Source organism: Chanos chanos, chromosome 4, assembly GCF_902362185.1.
Source record: "Chanos chanos chromosome 4, fChaCha1.1, whole genome shotgun sequence".
Lineage (NCBI taxonomy): Eukaryota > Metazoa > Chordata > Actinopteri > Gonorynchiformes > Chanidae > Chanos > Chanos chanos.
In genome coordinates this window covers 49,544,194-49,557,996 of record NC_044498.1, presented here as the reverse complement: position 1 = coordinate 49,557,996, position 13,803 = coordinate 49,544,194, and the positions used below count along the sequence as shown (strand labels likewise).

Here is a 13,803-nt window from a genome sequence, read left to right as displayed (position 1 = left end):
CGTGCACACAAGACAGAATATAGTTTTTGCCAAGCTATTGTTGCAGTTTTGAACATTTGAAAAGTATAATTTGAGGGACATTGTAAATTTATCTCCGTCGTACAACTTCCTGCAACACACGGTCACCTTTGGATGAATGATGAATGTGTCCTGCATACAAGTTTCCTGTTTTTGTATAGAAAAGTACTGTCTATCTGATCCAGCAGAATCATGGGAAAAAACAGAACAGCTCAATTATTTTGGTAATGGACAATGCCAACCCCCCCCCCCCAGACATTATAAAACAATGTAACATTTATTCAAACCTTAAACACCAAGCTCTTAAAAAAAGAGATTTGAAATCAACCACTATAGAAAATGAAACATTTCCAATTATACTGGGCAGTTTCACACACATACAGTTAAGATGAATAACCTCGGCAGTCACGCATCAATCCGGCAGTTGCGCGGAAATTTCTAGTGACCTTGGGAATACCTTAACCGGCATAGGACGAACATAACAAAATGTTCAGGAACATTGCGTGTGATCCATTTCTACTGTACACTGTTGCCAAAACACTGAGCAAATGTACCAATCTTACGCCAACTGCTCAACCAACAGGGTATTACATTTTGAAAAGGGCTATTTTCGAATTATTACGTAATATGTACATTACTGTATTAATGAGTAAAAATCATGCAGCCTTTATGATACTGAAAATATAAACACGTGGAGATACAGATGTAACGGCAGTTTATAAAACCCTGTGCCAACACCTGGAACCGTAAAAAATAGAGCAGCAGGTTGTGAAGGTAATCTGTCTTTTCATTACGTTGACTGATCCCCAGAATAATTAAGCCACTGATTAAACGTTTAATTCACACGGCAGATAATACTATGGAGGCAATGATTATGATCACCGAGTTAATTATACAGCGAGTATGTCTTTAATTAGCCCATACTTTAATCAACGTTTGGTTTGTTTGCAAAGCACACCTAAACACTGTTGACTCTTTTTTTTCCGGTCCACGTATTAGAACTCATCCCGTCCTTTGTTAGCTAAGATGCTAAAAAGCCCCCCCCTTATACACACTTTTTTTCCCCATTGCGAATAATGAAAGACACATTCATATTCACCTTTGTGGTCTCAAAACCGCACCCTGGGAAATATGACAATAGATGCGTCTGAAAAGGCTTAGTTCTACGCCAATTACGACGGATTTAGTACGTGCCCTATATTTTTCAGCATGTATAATGTTAAACCGTTCAAAATGCTCCTAAAAAAACGAAGAATGTGTTATAATCAGTGGATAACACAGTGTGAGGAGCACTGTACACATTTTGAAGATTGGTTTCGCTACTATTGACCAACTCTAAACAAATCAGCAGTAGAAGACATAAACAAACAAACAAACAAACAAAAACATACTGCATCAAAACTTTGAAACTGACATGTGAGATTTAGGCCTATATTTGAATATGAGATGCATAAGGCAAGTTAACATGGGCAGGTGCTTGCCGTCACTGCTATGTGAAACTATTCATACAATATGTATCAAGACGTATGTAAGCATGTCGTGTATAGCACAAGGTTTGGATTACAAAATATCGCCAGAATACCACGTCGATTTGCTTCGCAGATCTTGAAGAAAAGCATTCTGCTGTGGGTCCCGTTTTACACGTTACCATTCCAGAAGGAATTTATCGAATAACACTATCGTGGAGCAAATAGCTGTCAACTTGTTAACATGTTAACACCTGAACACGACTCTGACCGACTATAACATCAAAACCATTCAGAAAGCGACCTATGTCATCTTTAGTCCACTGAAATGACTCTTGCGCCAAGAAACAATCTCGAACGTTTATTTAAATGGCTCCTGTATACCTGAGCACAATTTATATCGTGCACTGACTGGCCACCAACTGATCGTACCTAATATTCCAGTAACGGTCTTCTTAAACCGCAGCAAAACACTCTGTTCCCTTTCAGTTCAGGGGAGCCCTGGAGCACTCGTAGAGAGAGTGAAGTTAGAATAATTTAAATAATCAGTCTTCGCCGCTTTTATTGTGGAGGTAAGCGCTACGTTAGCTGGCAACATAACCTTGATGGTCCAGCACCTTCTCCCCTTTCACGAATGGAAGAGGGGGGTAACATTTGGGAAAAAGCTGACATACGTCGACATTAACTCATTTATTCACGAATAGAAGCCTACTGTATGTCACATCAGATTGTCAATATTCTAGAGTCCAAACCCTGGAATCGTAGCTTCGTGCTTATCAACATGTCTATAATATGTAAGATCATCGAATGATCCAAACTCATGTAACCCCTTACTAGCCTCAACCAATGTAGCGAAACATGTAATTATAAAATCCTAACAAACGGTCTAAAAATGTATCTGAAGACACTGAAAGTTGGAAGACTGTGACATTTATAAATCACTGAGACCAAGCCAGCTATATGTTGTATGCAACCCTCCCCCACAGCTAACAATGCCATGTTTTAAACAGCACTAAAATGTTTGCTTACCTCCTGTGAATGAACTGAAAGTGATTCCCTCCTATCCTCAATTCACTTCAGATTACACCATCTAAAGACACGTGCTGTTGATCTGTTAACGATAATTTACCGCAGCTATTCTGTTGTTCAGATCGAAAAACATGACCTCACCTCACGTATAACGCTTACTTCCACTGGCAGGCCCCGCTTGCGCTGCAACCGACATGCGCTCTACGTCACGTAATCTCCGCGCTTCCGTGGCACAGTTCTGATGACTCCTAGCAATTTCAGCCCACATCATCTATCTATCTATCTATCTATCTATCTATCTATCTATCTATCTTATGATGACATAAGACACTTTTTGTAGAGCTCTCATCGCAAAGTAAGTAACATAATAATGAAAAAATACTGTCAGACCTAAAATAATATTTTACTATATGTGATCAACCTATGTAAAGTAGGCCTAGTTTAAATATACTGTGAAATGTGTTATTATTATTATTATTATTACTTTTATTATTATTATAACTGAACTCTTAGCGTCTAAATAATTGCACACACATTAAAATCAAGTTTATGTGATTTTAGGAGATCAGAACAAAAGTGTGTCTGCATCCAAGCAACACAACTCGATTTTCCTGCCAGAAATAACTGGATAATAATCAGCTCAAATATTTCTCTGATGTGGTCTAAGCAAAATGTTTTAATTGCGCCGCTGACCATGATACTCTCCAACATATGACTGCTTTCCTCTCTCTTTCTCTCTCTCTCTCTCTCTCTCTCTCTCTCTCTCTCTCAAAAAGGTGTTATCGCATGTGATGACACTTACAAACATTAATGACTATTCATTTTCTATCTACGACAAAAACAAAAGCAAAACAAAACAAGACAAAAAACAGTATGAGAGAACGCTTGCTCTAGCGGTCAGACAGATTAAGCAAGTCAGTCGCAGTGATCAGAAATCTTCCCAATGCCTATAGCCCGCTAGCTTCAGTCTGACCTGTCGCCTGTCAAAGCGCTCGTCTAATCCAATTGAGTGCTTACTTCTGGGGTCTAAGAATAGCGCCAATTTGTTAAAAGTTTTGAGATGCCAGATAGATCGCCACGCCATGTGTAGAAAGTAGGAACATCAGCATTTGAAGTAAAGTGAGATAACTTTTTCCTGCCTTACAGTAACAGTCATGCATCATAAAGTCACCTGTTCGACTGCTTGGTAACAGAAGGTAAACGAAACATGCTGTGATCCAAAGGATTAGAAGCGAGCTCCGGAGATCTTCAGGACATAAGGGGGAGATCAAACCCCACTGCCGTCGAATGCAACAAGGTAAAGTGAATTCGTTTTATTTTATTATTATTATTTTTTTTGTCCCCACTCATTCAGCTCTTATCGTATCATGGATCACGATTGCATATTGATCCTGGACATTTTTGAGACGTAATGACTTTGGGGTGTCGAGTCATCTCCGTTGGTCACTGAACACACACGATGATGTTTCACACACTGTGAAGGAAGAAGAAATTAAACATGTTTTCCATGTTGAATCTTTACTCATCGGCTGATTATCTCTGGGAAATGTAATGTAGAAAGGTGAGGTAGGACCGTTGCTGCCAAACATGTTTTGATTTTTCTTCTCTTTCCTTGTCTTTTTTTTCCCAGCAAGACCACTGCAAGATAGCCATTCCGTTATTTGCAGTTTATTTAAACTATGCTGAGAAACCTTTAGTTCATGCTTCTTCCCCATGTCCACATCCATGTTAACAAACCTATACAAAGGCCACATTGTGTGTCTACAGATTCAATTAAGACAGGAATGTGGATGGACTAGGGTTGAAGTTTTTGTTTTATCTGACATTTTTATAACTCGTTCTTCAAAGACTGAAGTTATAATACGTCGCTTTGTGTTACGAAAGAACTCGGCCTCCATCATTCATATGGAAAACTTTTCTTTGCCCGCTTATTATTGTCAGTGTTCGTCTTCCGCCCACAGACCTGAAAGTACCTAGTTGTTATAATATAATATAATATAATATAATATAATATAATGTGTTAAAGGCTTATCTCTACATACTTAGTGTTTGTATACTGACACATGGTGCACAGTTTAAAAAAGATTCGGGTTTCTAGGGTTGAAATTAACACTGGAAGTGTTTGTGCTGTGTCACGTGGGACAATATACACTCCCAGATTTAATATTACATTGATGAATTTGCCGTGTGACTTGTATCATTGCTATGTATAGAAATCCATGAAAAGGCAGCACTAGGCTTGCAGGTGATTAAGCCCAAACTATAATTACAACACTAGATTCCTCCTCAACTCACTTAACAGGTCAGGGTGATAATTCTCACGCCATGCTGTGCTCCATCCCAGCCACACCCCTGTTTTTGTTTTTGTTTTTCATTTCTACCGTAATGAAGTTTTAAATAACGTAATCCTCGCTCCTACAGCCCGATCTCAGATTTATCAGCGTCTTCGGACTTAGGTCCTTACAGTGGAGAAATTGTATGCGTCTGGCGCTTGTGTTAGGGATGTGTGAAGTGTTGAAGAGAGCAGGCCTTTGGCTAATCTCTTGTTTACAGTTCACACACGGTTCTTCCCAGTAATGGCCTTTTGTGGCAGCGTACACCTGAAAGAACCTGACAGAGAACAAAGACTCAGACATTTATAAACAGTCTAATTAAAGCCTATCACATCTCCTTCTCATATATCTAAACACTGTTACATCTCAATTTTGATCTCAGTTTAAAGCCACAGGGCACACTGTCTTGTGGCTTCTTTTGGTTTCTTTTCTCATTTGAGTATGAAGGAAGTGGTAGGCACGGTAGAACCAAAAAAGTGACTTTTACTGGAATGACAACTCAACCCATGATTTTAGACGCTGTGGTTATTCGCGACGATGATGGTGTGACACTCATTTTGGTGGTATCACTTTTACTTACAGGAAGTCAGGAACTCAGATGTTTTTCATTATCTAGGCTCTGTTACCTGACTAAAAACACCGCTTTCATCTTGTGAACATAGTTTCAGCTTACGCTATGATGTGCTATGATGATGTCATGATTAGTATCGATCTAAATATGACGGGCGAAGAAAACTTTATGAGTTATGCAATTTTGAAATATGGTCTCGTTTTCCCCCTTACATTACCCGTATCCCTTTTAAATGACTTACATGAATAGACAATAATAAGAACTGAAATTGTGTTGTAATTTATTTAATATGTTTTACCTGTATATATTATCCACATATTACTCATAATCCAAAGCTATTGTGTAATATCAATCATGTTCGCAGTAGGTAACGTGGTCTCCATTATAAAGTATCTGTGAGTACAAGGGAGTGTCACAGATATGGAAATATAGTGTCTAAATATAATAACACAGTAATAGAGTTAATAGAGTTCAAATAGTGCACCATGATTCACAGCTCTAATATATAGTTTCTTATTGTCTTATAACAATCATACATATAGCTTCATCTGCATGCTATGCTCCATCTTTCTGAAAGGACCAGTGAGGACAGTACTAAATAAGGTATTGAGCTTCATTCAACATGTCTACCTTAAATAAAAATGTTGCATTTAGAAGTGGCACAAAACAGCCCATGTTCCTGTTGTGTGTGTCTATATTCTGTTTAAACGTCAGACATCTTTAGTTCATAGATATTGATTAATGTTAGAATCCTAAGAGACAAAATGCAGGGTTTAGTAGACAAAGTGTGAAATGTATGTATAGGCATCTTCATTTCATAACAACAGAACCATCCAGAACAAACAGTATACAGGTCAGAGCTTTAAACAAGGTCAAGGCAAGATGGAGCAATGAGCTTACCTGCCGCCCATGTAAACTAATCAGCACTATGCACACACACACACACATACAGATACACACACACACACACACACACATATATAAACACTTGACAGAAACGCAGCATTTACCACTGATTGCCTGTCAACTACTGCAGAATCAACTGATCTACTAAAATAAGATAGAGAATTAGAGATATGGAAACTGTTCCCTTTTGGTTTAGAGGAGTACCATTTAACTGAAACACACACACACACACACACACACACACACACACACACATATAAACACTTGACAGAGACATAGTATTTACCACTTGGTAACTGTGACCTACTGTGGTAATAACCAATCCCCTCCTAAAATAAGATATGGAACTGGAGTTTAGTAATGAGGTTCTGTTTCTGCAGACTCAGAGAGTGAAGAATTGGCAGTAAACCCTGTGGTTGTATCTTGACACAGACGGTTAAAGATATAGGCCTGTGTGGGCAGTCTTTTCACTGTTACTGACCTGGCCCGTGTCCAAGATCTGCCCTCGCCGTTTGGACACCTGGTTCTGTCCTACTTTAGCTGCCAGGACGTAAGATGCTTAGCTCAAATTAAATATTCAGATGCTGTAAATATCAAAACGATGTTGTTTATGCAGATGTAAAAAGATAATCTGCCTAACATTACTAGTAGGGTAGAATAACATGAAAACCATTTGAGAATGGACATAAAAAAAAAAACCCTCTATTGTGATGTTGTTTTTATGTACACTATAAGCTTTACAGTAAAGGTTTACAGACTTATTATCAGAAACATGAAAGGAAACTGAATATTACTATTATTGTTATTTATGGTTGCTGAGTTGCCTTTCAAGTCCCTGAAATTTACAGTAGGATGTTAACACAAGGAGAATTTAATAACAGTAGTGATGCATAATGAAATAAGCAATATAAAATGAAGACTGGTATCATAACACAATTTTCACATCATTCATGATCGGTTTCCAGCTTGCTCTTCTGATGAACAGTGAGCGTTCTGTACTGTTCTCTCTGGACCCCTGCCTAGCTGCAGCGCTAATGTAATCAAACGTCAAGCTTAGGTTGGATAACAAGTGATCTGTGTTCAGCGCTGTGCGTGAATATCCCAAAAGCAGCCGGCGACACAGAGTTCAGGGGATCTGCGAGTCGACGAGTGTAACGGAGCCACGCCTATGTAATTCCTGTCAGAGGCTGTACTGTATGTCCTGTCCACATGTTTACCTCCCTTTAGAAAAGACCACGTGAGATGGATCGCATGGTGGGAGGAACGTAAATTAAGTTAACCGTGACTGTTTAATTTTGTACTTCTCCCAGCCTGTTTCTTGTAAGGCCAAAGAGACAGAAACTGAGAATACAAAATCAAAGAGTTGAGCCATGTAACTGCAGAGAGAGAAAGAGAGAAAGAGAGAGAGAGAACACTCAAAATGGTCTCGTAATTAACGTCAGTGCTTTAGTCATACACGGACACACACGCGCACACACATGAACGCAGAAGATTGAGTAGTGAATTGTATTTTCTCTCTCACTCAGTTTGTCTGAATGGAATGATACTGTTGCTATGGCAGCCGCAGTCAGAATTGTGAGAGCAGATCAGATTCATCACAGCAAAGCTTTGTGCTGTAAAAAAAGCCAATTACACAGCAAGTGAAGAGATGTTAACAAGAATACTTTAAGCTGTCAGTACTGAGGGAAAAATTACAGCCAGCTGAATCCAGTTGGCTATAAGTGACACAAAACAAACACTACAGATAAACTGGTAGAAATTAAAAATTTAATTGAATGCAAAAACGGCCATTACAAGAGAGTTTTCCAGTGGAATGTAATGCTTTGTGTGAAATTTGAGTTGAGTGTATTTATTTACAATTGACAGATTTCTTTTCAGGCAGGCTGAAATTCAACAGTTGATAGAGGAGGTATTCCATAAAAACTGAAACTGTGAAAAGTGAAAAACAGTTTGACAGTCGACCGATTCACGAGGGGGGTCATAATTTCGAACGGCAACTAAAGAGCTTTTCAAACGTAGGTCCTAATCCCGTCTCTGCGAAACAGTTTCACGCTGTTCCCGTCCACAGAACACATCCCCACATCTACTCTAACTCCACCTCTGTCCCCTTCGTGCCGTTCTCCCTGCTCCCCGCTCCTGCAGGTGTCTCCCCCGTGGGTCTGCAGGATGAGCAGTACGTTCGTAACCCTGGCCGAGGTCCTGGAGGCCAGGGGGGGCCCGTTAGAGGAGGATGAGGTCTGGTCCCTGTTGCTAGGTTCTGCAGAAACACTCCTGGACATCTCCTACAGAGGTACCAAATAGATCCGGTTCTCGTCATCTGCGGCTAGGCTAGCGATTGGCTGAGTCATGTTGTGTTTAGCCTGCGCCAGCATGAATATGTACATACCAAACTATTAGATAATGCTAGACATCCACAAACTGCGTCATTCACCCCACACTTATAATGTCTCTTGAGGTAAGAGTGGCTGACTCATTGAAGGAAGTGAATATTGTGTTTTTTTCTTTTTTTTTATTATTATTATTATTATTATTATTATTATTATTATTATTTTTAGGTCACAATAACATTTGCAACGTTATAAGCCCTGCGTCACTCCTCCTGTCTGCGACCGGTATGCTGGCGTTTAAAAACTGTGCCATGACAGACGAGGTGTCGACCTTCACTGCTCCAGAGATGCTGCAAGGTCGTACCATCACCACCAAACTGGCCATGGAAAAGGTCAGTCATTTGACAGGCTGCAGCCTCACTCACAGGATAGATTGAGCTGCCTCAACTCAACTCATTAATGTAGTTTTGCTCTCGTGTGCAACAGTTTGTTAAAATGTTCTTTGAACAACAGACATTGCTAGATAGTGACTAGGCTACACTTTACGCTGACCCAGTACCTTATGTGTTTCACCAAACATTTGATAATAATAATGTCTGATAATGTCTACGATAAGTGTTACTAATTTATGCATCGTGTCTGGTAAATCTGTTTGGGGCTGTGATAGGGATTTTAGTGAAAAGTACTGATAACAGAGATATTGTCAGGTTCAGAACTTGCTAGATCCTGGTTCCTCCTGCAAGTCACGGGCTGAGGGGAATCTGCTGTATAATCCAGACTACCAGAGCCAAAGTTCAGCACTGAAAAACTAATCCAGCACAATGACATGCCTTGGGTGCTGAGGGAAATTCCCCTTTAAGACACGCAGAGTGCATCTGAGGCAGATAGTCTGCCATCTAGTGGTGACAAAGGGGAATGTCCCCGGCACTATCGCGCCTCTACACAACTCTCGGACCTTTACATCCTGCCTGTGTTAATGCAATAACAACTCTCCAAGATTTTCACATTAGGTAAAATCAGAAATACACAGCACATTGTTATGAAATATACAGTGACATATGGCAAATAAACTTGGAAGACTGCATGCCATTTTTAAAATACAATTCAAATTTAGCACTTTGTCGTTAGTTTTATCACACAGCAACATTTTGTAGTATGGTTTGGAAATACCTGCTTTTATACATTCAACTCAGCTTACTCTGTGTGTGTATGTGTGTGTGTGTGCGTGTGTGTGTGTGCGCGTGCATGCGTGCATGCATGCATGTTTGTGTTTGTGTGTGTGTGTGTGTGCGTGTGCGTGCGTGTGTGTGTCTGCGACGCCTCTCAGGTGACTGTATACTCTCTTGGCATGACTCTCTACTGGTCAGTCGATTATAACATTCCTCAAAATCAGGTGTGTGCCTCTCTCTTTTTTTAATGAAGAAAATATTACAATGTTCAAGTGAGACGTAAAACAACATGAAGATGATGTTGTGTATATTCTGATGAGTGATGTCATCAGAACTGAAGCACTGTCACTGTTATGTTCCAGCCCATTCAGTTGAGTGACTCCCTGAATTGCCTTCTTCTGAGCATGTGCGAAGACATGGCTCATCGGAGGGTGAGCCTCAACTCTATTCTGGAGGCATGTGAAACTCACCACAAATCCTCTGTCCTACCCCCTCCCAACAAAGTCATCAAACAACTGGTGGAGGACATTATCCGGAACCAGGTGAGTCACAAAAATACACACATTCATTTCCTGTGACAGTTACTTTTTCATCGCTACAAAATATGAACGAAGCGAGATAAACAGCAGAAATGTTTTTTTTTTTTTAAGAGAGTGATGAAATGTTTTTTTTTAAAGAGTAATGAAATGTGTTCTTTATAGACTGATCAGACATCTCTCACGGACAACACCGTCCACCTGTCCGGGAGGACTCAGATGATCAGAGAACGATTACATGGTACTGACTTTGTCTTTATTCATATTTGTCTTGTAAATAAATCATAGCGCAGGCTCTAATGCAAAATAATCCTCAGGATTACTGTTTTTAAGATAATTCATTTAGTTCTGCATTTACTACAAGTCCCAGCATGCCACTGGCAAATGCACCACCTCTGTGTCAAATTCATAGTAGCTTGTTTACAACACTCACATGAATTTCATTTGATGTCTTTCTTCACCTAACACTGTTATTTCTTTCCTTTCATGTTGACAACAGTCATGTTTCATGTCTGTTGTGTTAGTACCAAATATCTCGGAATGAGAGAGTTTTATTCCTTTATCCTCACGTTCTCTCTCCTTTTACCGTACGTCACGGATCCTTATCTCCTATGCTAACTGTTAAAATGTTAATCCCAACAAACTCAATGGATTATGCTGTTTTCTTTGTTTTATACCAAGACAGATGAGTAAGATTTTCAGAACTGGCTAGTGTGTGCGTAAGAGAGGACCACAGTCTTCAGTGACAAAATAATGCTTGGAATAGGATTAAGGGTTTAACCTAAACTGAGCATAAGATTACGCTCCTCTGAAACCATGTAAGCGCCCTGTAAACGTAAAAGCTGTGCAGCACACTGCATGCCCCCTCTCTCGTCTGGAACCCGTCCAAAGGTCTTACCTGAGGTTTCTGCTGCGTAGTATATCCCGTTTTGGCACACTGCACTTTGCTGCAATAACTAACAGTCCAGTCTCGACTCTGTCCAATCCCCTGCTGCGGAAAGGGAAACGTGGACCGTACCCTGGTTACGCTGAAGGGAGTGCAACCACAGAAGAGACCCAGACCCGCAGACTTTCCCTGGACTCAGATAGTAAGCCAGGTATGCTTTCCTTTTAAACTATTGTTTTATTTATTTATTTTTTTACCAGTGTTTTATGCAGTTTGTATACTATTGTTTATAACTCTTCACAGGAGAGTTTTATAGGTGAGATGTGTGGTCATGCCACTGTGTATATCTTATTAATGTTAAATTACAAATATTAAGCTGTGTTTCATGTAAGTAAACGGTGTATTACAGATATAGAATTTAGTACTGAATGTATAAACCTCCCATGGTGTGACTGTTGTGTTTATTTATTGTTTGCTGTTGTTTTTTTTTTTTTTCATTGTTTGTTTTGAGCCATCCTCATTGTTGAAGTTGTATATATCATTTATTTAATTGTATTTAATATTTCATTGCATTTGAGGGTGACTATGTTTAGCATCATGTTGGAACTTTGTTTTGCAGCCAGCATACAGCAGCAGAAAAGCTGGTCCCTGAAGAACAGAACCACCCAATCGCCGTCTTTCCAGGGCATCCCAAACAGGTAAAGCACCGACCATTGATCGTTGCGCTGCGACACAGTTACGTCGGCGGACATCGTCATCGTTGGCTTTTGAGATGTGGACGGAGCAGCAGTGTCTGACTGAGTTTACTTTTCTCATGGCATCCCAGAATTCCACGGGGGGCTCATCACAGAGGCAGTAATAGTAGCTGGCTGTCCCGGAGTCAACACCTCAACGCTCCTCACAAGGACGACCCTAAACCTCAGAGTCTCTCCATCACAGTCAGTGAATCAAGCGCTAGCCTCGCGCAGAGGAAAACAAAGGTACTCTGCTCTCTCTCTCTCTCTGTATCTCTCTCTCTCTCTCTCTCTCTCTCTTTCTCTCTCTCTCTCTCTCTCTGTATCTCTCTCTCTCTCTCTCTCTCTGTATCTCTCTCTCTCTCTCTCTCTCTCTCTCTCACTCTCTCTCCCTCTCTCTCTCTCTCTCTCACTCTCTCTCCCTCTCTCTCTCTCTCTCTCTCTCTCTCTTTCTCTCTCACTCTCTCTCCCTCTCTCTCTCTCTCTCTCTCTCTCTCTCTCTCTCTTCTCTGTCTCTCTCTCTCTCTCGGACATCCTGCGCACTTTAAACCAGGGTAGTTGGTGCAATGTACAACTGGATCTGACTTTGCCACATATAGTCAGGGACATTGCGATCTACTTCTAGTACCTTCCAATTTTCTAACATTATGTTTTAGTCATTCTCTGTCTGGAATGATTTTCTTTTTTCATTTTTAGAGTCTTGGACCAGAGTTTACAAAGATGATTGAAGAACCTCAGATTATTCTAGAGTTGCCTGGATCTATAGTGGTAAACATGACTTCATGACTTCTATCTTTATGCCTCTCATTGTTTTAGCATGCATACCAGGAGATTTAAAGCAAACAGTACTCTTACGTAACTGTTCTTGTGTATATATAATTCAGATGTGTCAAATATACAATGCTGCTGTAATTGTCGCTTAAATATATTTTCCTCCAATTTAATATGCACTGATTGCTATGCCCCCTGTCGATGCTCATAACTGTGTTTTTGTACCTTAATGTGACGCCTTACGTGTTACGCGTTTTTTATGAGGACAAATTTCCAATTTTGTAGACAGTGAACTGTTTCATTCATTCTACTTATCTATCTATCCGTCTGTCTGCCTGTCTGTCTGTGTATGCATCTATCTATCTATCTATCTATCTATCTATCTATCTATCTATCTATCTATCTATCTATCTATCTATCTATCTATCGGTTCTCTCTCTCTCTCTCTCTCTCTCTCTCTCTGTCTGTTGATGCAGTCAAAGAAAGGGAAGTCATGTTCATCTCAAAGGGAAGTGAGTGTGATAATGCCGAACGAGCAGTGTGTGTTAGTGAAGTGTGACATTAAGTCCAGGGGGAGAGACGTCTTTGACATGGTTGTGGCCCACGCCAATCTTGTGGAGCATTTTTATTTTGGCCTTGCTTTCATTGATGGTGAGTCATGTTTCTCAGATAACTCTATTTCTGACCCATCGTCCCTCTAAGAACGTCCTTTTATAATCAATTATATATTCTGACTGAAGTCAGGCATATATATATATATATATATATATATATATATATATATGCTGAGGTAAAATGTTTACTGTATTACAGATTACCATTGTAAATGTGAGCTGCCACTTATATGACATGTTTTTATTGTAGACGATGAATTTTTCTTTCTGGATCCTGAAACGAAGATTTCAAAAGTTGCCCCCGACACTTGGAAGAAATTAGGATCTGTTACGTTCACGCTGTTTCTACGTGTCAAATTTTTTCCCGACGATATCTCTTTCATTTTGTAAGTTTTTTATTCCTTATTTTTTTCTTTAACACATTTCCTTATCCTTCTCTTTCA

General features: G+C 39.8%; 1 protein-coding gene across 1 annotated transcript in view; it reads left to right on the top strand.

Annotated features, from left to right (window-relative positions):
• The first annotated feature begins 8,489 nt into the window (after window positions 1–8,489).
• ptpn20 (protein tyrosine phosphatase non-receptor type 20) overlaps window positions 8,490–13,803 on the top strand; it is a 29,463-nt gene continuing 24,149 nt past the window's right edge. The window contains exons 1-11 of the mRNA XM_030772415.1: window positions 8,490–8,613; window positions 8,879–9,042; window positions 9,978–10,043; window positions 10,182–10,361; window positions 10,521–10,596; window positions 11,357–11,452; window positions 11,861–11,939; window positions 12,068–12,221; window positions 12,672–12,743; window positions 13,223–13,397; window positions 13,611–13,746. Coding sequence (XP_030628275.1) covers window positions 8,490–8,613; window positions 8,879–9,042; window positions 9,978–10,043; window positions 10,182–10,361; window positions 10,521–10,596; window positions 11,357–11,452; window positions 11,861–11,939; window positions 12,068–12,221; window positions 12,672–12,743; window positions 13,223–13,397; window positions 13,611–13,746 — 1,322 coding nt within the window. The remainder of the gene's footprint in view (window positions 8,614–8,878; window positions 9,043–9,977; window positions 10,044–10,181; window positions 10,362–10,520; window positions 10,597–11,356; window positions 11,453–11,860; window positions 11,940–12,067; window positions 12,222–12,671; window positions 12,744–13,222; window positions 13,398–13,610; window positions 13,747–13,803) is intronic.